The 5,343-nt window shown below is 36.7% G+C and overlaps 1 protein-coding gene across 3 annotated transcripts in view; it reads left to right on the top strand.

Annotated features, from left to right (window-relative positions):
- ARMC2 (armadillo repeat containing 2) overlaps positions 1-5,343 on the top strand; it is a 210,611-nt gene that overhangs the window by 57,840 nt on the left and 147,428 nt on the right. For all 3 annotated transcript variants that reach the window (XR_002097939.1, XM_019520123.1, XM_019520124.1), the window contains exon 6: positions 1,551-1,627. Coding sequence is in view for 2 of the 3 variants with exons in the window: in XM_019520123.1 (XP_019375668.1) it covers positions 1,551-1,627 (77 nt within the window). In the remaining variant the exon portion in view is untranslated. The remainder of the gene's footprint in view (positions 1-1,550; positions 1,628-5,343) is intronic.

The raw sequence follows: 5,343 nt of genomic DNA, 5'->3' as shown, positions 1-5,343 counted from the left end.
CTCCTTGGTCCAAAAAGGTTCCCTTTTCCCTGCTAAACTTACAGTGAAGGAAGGTGAGAGAGAGTTTCTGGGCAAACACCCTAGTGACTCTCCTTTCAGCTCCACCCCCCCACCCTACTCGTGCCTCTTACCCCTCACCCACAGTCCTTGCCTTGCCCCCCAGCACTGCTGAAGGGGGCCCCAGCTGCCAGGGCCCCAAATCTGCAGCTCCCTGCCCCCACTAGCAGGTAGCTGCAGCAGAAGCAGCATGGATCTGGCTCCCCCACTGCTGCTGCCTGCTTAGGTGGGGGTGGGGCCGGCTTCTGGCTCCCCCCAGCCATGAACTGCAACCCCTCAGCCCTGCCAGAGGGGCCCCCAGCCCCCTGCAAGCCCCACTTACCTCAGGCTCAGGAGAAGGGTGAGACTGAGCTGACCCAAGCAGAGCTGTGGCTGACTGAGAGTCTAAGGCCCTCCCTTCCCCCTCTGGGCAGGGCTGGGGTTTCCTGCCCTGTTTGCAAACAGCTTTTGCATGCTGGAGCTCAACCAGCCTGCAGAGCTGTTTGCAAAAGCAGGGAATCCACGGGTTTCTCTGCTAAAAAGAGAAATCTGAGTTTTCTCTGATAAAAAGGGGAAATCTGTAGTTTTCTCTTGTTTTCCTTGGGAAATGGAAAACCTGGATCCCTGCTTATAAAACCTTTCTGGCAAAGTCTAAAGAAGGAAGATCTTAGCATCTTAATTTTAAAGGGCACTTGCTACCGGACTGTTCCTAAAAATCAGTGCTGGGTATGTAGATAGATAAGGGAAACACAATAGTTTTATCAGCAGTGGTGAAATCAAGTATGTCCATGTATTAGTTCCCTTTTTCCCAAAAGGTGATCACAAAAACAACAAGAATCTTTTCAGATGGAAACATAGTATTAGCCATAAAATTGCTTTACAAAGCAATGGGTAGGTAGTACAGATTAGTAGATGCAAGAAAGAACAATTATTATGCAGTGAGCTCTGGCTCTCAGAAAGATTTGTAATTTATAACTTTTTTAATTGAATAATGTTAGTCAATTGTCTTTTTTTTCTGTCTCTAAAGAATAGTATTAATAAAATCTGTTAAGTGAATTATTTTTATAAACACTCATTACTCTTATTGAATATATTATAGTAAGTCTCTAAAAAGCTAAATTTGCAAGTTTAAAATGAGTCCAGATTTAGTTTACAAAAATCTTGCTTCACAGGATGCAAATGAGAACTGTTCATGATATTGTTGCTTTCACTTCTCAGTTTTACTTGTTCAAAAGAAAAATGCATGCTTTTTGCATTCCATAATAGTGACCTCTTGTGGTATAAATGTGTCTTTGTTTCATAAGGTTCTTTTTAAGTACTAAAGGAAGTGATATGTAAATGCAAGTAGCTTGTTGTATGGAGGGGCAAAATAATTACTTATGAAATCATGAAAAGATACTGAATTATTAATTGGAGAACATACTGATCTCATATTAACAGCGTTTGGAGAAGGAAGCATTTTGGTTATTTGGTTATTTATCCCATAGTAGATTTTTTGTCTCTGTTTCTTTCAGTGATCAGATTAAAAAACATGGCAGGGCTGCGTCATGTCCAAGCAACGCTGACTGGGATAAATCAGGAAAGCAAGAAGGTACAACATACACCATTTTAAAATCTTTCACCTACTCATTTTTCTTTTTCATATATGCTGACTTGAAGAGTGAACAAATAAATCATCCAACTTAAATTTTTCCCATGTTTTCTTTTCTTTATTCTCAGTGGGATAGTGGGGTTTTTTAGTTGTTAAAAACATTGTGTATCTAAAAGGACAATATTGGAGATTTAGTAACTTAATTTTCAGAGACATTAAATAGGACTTCCTGACATTTTGTCATTTACAAATGTTAATTTTTCTGTGTTTGGCATTGAGAATTTACCAGTGTTGTGTAAAGATTTTGAATACCTAGGACAGAGCCTCAGTTGTCTGAAATTGGTATACTCCTACTGAGGTTAATGGACCTATGCAAAGGATGCAGCTTTTAGCTTTTTTCCTTTGTGGGTTCATTCATTGTGTTTATATAACAGATTCTTATTATAGTTCAGAATCTGATTAATAATCCTACAGCTACTGCTTTGCTGTTAAAGTTATATATTTTTTTAATTGATTATAAGTTTGGTCATGGAAAACAGTAGGTCCCACCTGTGAGGTAATCAGCACCTACAATTTTTGTTGACTTCAAATGTACTTGACAGTGCTCAAGGTTTTATAGGAGATGGTCAGTGCTTTCTAGGTTCATGTTTTATATATGCACAGGTGTCTTAATGTTCACCATTAAAGATGCTGTGTGGATTACTAGAGCTTTCTTATATGTAATGTAAATTTAAGCATGTAATAACCTTTATCTTTACAAAAGAAACCTTTTTTCTGTGTTAGGTGAAATACATGTTTGATCTTTAAATAGCTCTGTATTGTGGAATACCAGTATAAATTCAGAAATACGTTTCCTTCAATTCGTGTGCAAAAATATTCAGATGAGATATCAGCATTTTCAAGTATGATTTTATCCGTACACTTTTAACCACAGTTTTTAAGAGAAGAGATAATGTATCTTAAGTTTGGTATATTTGTGGCCTGTGGGTATTCTGTAAAGAGGCTAAAAGATAATAAGGTAGGACTCAGCTTTTTAAAGCTTGGTGTTGCTAAGGCTCTGGTATTTATATGCTAAAAACAGCAACCAATAAGCATAGGCCTATTAATATAATTTTTTGTGACCAGAATGCAAAGCTGTGGTTGAGGCCTGTGAACCACTTGAGACAGCAGAATCTTCAGCATGCTGAACTTTTTGCTTTAAGTATCTGTTTCCTGTTGAATCATAACTTGCACAGTTGAAAGATACAGGATCAACTGCAGTATTTTGACTTCAGCTACTCATTTTCACCAAGTTTCTAAAAAAACAAAAAAAACAAAAAAACAAAAAACAAAAAACAAAAAAACAAAAAAACAAAAACTTCCCAAGATTGCGAAGTGCAAAGCTTTTTGTCACTGTTTTTCAGAATTACAACATTAGATGCTTCTAATTTTGTTCTGGGATTTAGCATTACATATTACAAGCTGTGTGTTCGAGGTTACAAGAATTATCTTGGAAACAAAAAAAAAAAAAAAGTTGTGGCTATCACAATTGGTGTATTTTTCTGATGTACCTGAGTGATTTAAAAAATCTTTCTCTTCACTCTAATGAAAGCTGAATAGTCCAGTTTTAGGTTGACAGCATATTTTGGTTTTGTATGAACTTTGGCAAAAAATTACACAAATGAGTAATCCTGTTCATTGAGATTTCTCAGGTGGATAAAGGTATGAGCGCACATGGTTGCTAGAAGGCCTTAGCATGACCTTAAGGCATGATATGTGAGAATCATAAAGGGAAAGCAGGCAGTTTTATCTGCATGCAGATGCTGTGGCAGGAAGCAGAAATGTGAGCTTTTAACATTTCATCTGGGCTCCCTTACATTATCCAGAGCCAAGACTTCTTTCTCTGTTGCAAATTCTGGTGGAGAATTTTATTAAACAAACTGCTGATTGGTAGGAACCCAAGCAAGACTATCTGGTCATTTCATTTAGGAAATGTAAAAGGTCTGCAAAGGAAATAATTTTATAGAAATCCTACAAGACTTTTACTGTCCAGTCTTTTTCCCAGGGAGCAGCAACTATTTTATATAATCTCTTGAAATAGATATTCTGGATAGATTTTTCAATGGGTATATCTTAAAGAAAGTCACAGTTTATGAAGTACGGAAAAAATCTGGATTTTTTTAAAATGTATCAGAGATGAACTTTTATCCTTATTTCACCCCTCCAAATAATTCTTAACACACATGGTGACTTACTGTTCAAAAGACTGTTCTGAGGAAGACATCTTAATTTTTATGTTTTTGTTAGAGGGCACATTGTGTGTGTAAAATAAGTGCTATGCTAAGACTTATATAGTCAAGGAGCTGGGCAAATTCTTATGTAAGTTTGCACCTAATGTTATCTTCTAATCAGTGTACTACTGCATATTCTAGCATTCACAATTCTTTCCTTGTTATTCAGCAATCATGTATGAATTTTGTTCCCAGTCATTTATTTTAAAAAATGAATGCTGAAAGTAATCTTATGTAAATGTTATTATAATAAGATAGATTCAGTGATTAAATAAAGCTTAGAGATGAAATAAATGGGTTTAAAACATAGCTTAAATAATCTTTGAACACCATTCAGTAATATTCCAGAAGATTTGCAAGAGACAATGACCCACACTCCTTGTTGCATGCAGTTTCTGACCACCAGAGTGTAGGGAGGTTGCTGGGAGTGAGCTAATTTTTCAGATCTGTCTGATGGCAGCTCTAAGAGACTGTCCACCAGGTGAGAATAGCAAAAGTGTACATCAGCATTCAAGCCACATCCTTTTCCGTTCTCTCTGAACATTCGCTATTCAAGGCCCATTAGTAGGGAGAAATAGAAACCATCTCTATGCAACTGATCCAAAACCCATTGTCAAAAGAAAAGTTCCCATTGATTGCACGTACTGTGCCAGCTAAGGATTCTTGTATACTAGCAGTGATCTGACTTGGTATGGAATCTGTTTGGTCATATTCCTCCAGAGAATGGATCAAATTTAAGAATATTTTATTATTATTACTATAAGGGGACAAAATACTATGTTTGAAAATTCTCAGATTTTTAAAATATACCGTTAACTAAAAGAATATGCTAAATATCTTCAACCTGAATAGTAAGAACACATATGAACATTTTGTCTTCCCCAAATTGCCTCTTTCTCTTTAATAAACATTCACTCTGAACCTTTCCTATTGTTGTGAAAGCAAACCGATCATTGCCTTCAAAAATACTACTGAGGGAGCTAGGAGTGAGTTCCTCACAAGTGCCTGAAGGGATTTGGGAGCATGATTTAAAATTACAGATTCGTATTTCTGAGTCCCTTAGGTGATTTTGAAAATCTCTCCCTCAGTTTTTCAGCAGACCAGAAAGTAGCTATACCATTAGAAAAGAACTGCTCCGCTAATAAGATTACTAATGATAACCAAAAACTTGCAGTGCTACTAAGCATCACTGGCTCAAAGACTTTTCAGATTATTCATTCCTTTGTATACCTAGCCAAACCCTGTAACAAGTCATACCACAAGATCCTCAAATTGCTAAAAAATCACTTTTAGTGATTAGTCACACTAACTGCTGAAACTTCCTTAGCCTAACGAAGGGTTTTTGAACCCGAAAGCTTGCTTAAAAATTGTTTTCCAGCTATTTAAGTTGGTCTAATAAAAGATATCAGATTCACCCAAAGAACCTTGTCTGCCTATGTCCTTAGA

Source organism: Gavialis gangeticus, unplaced genomic scaffold (genome assembly GCF_001723915.1).
Source record: "Gavialis gangeticus isolate Ggan-Ray unplaced genomic scaffold, GavGan_comp1, whole genome shotgun sequence".
In the NCBI taxonomy this organism is placed as follows: Eukaryota; Metazoa; Chordata; order Crocodylia; family Gavialidae; genus Gavialis; species Gavialis gangeticus.
The sequence above is the reverse complement of the archived record's forward strand: the minus strand, read 5'-3'. Positions and strand labels throughout refer to the sequence as shown.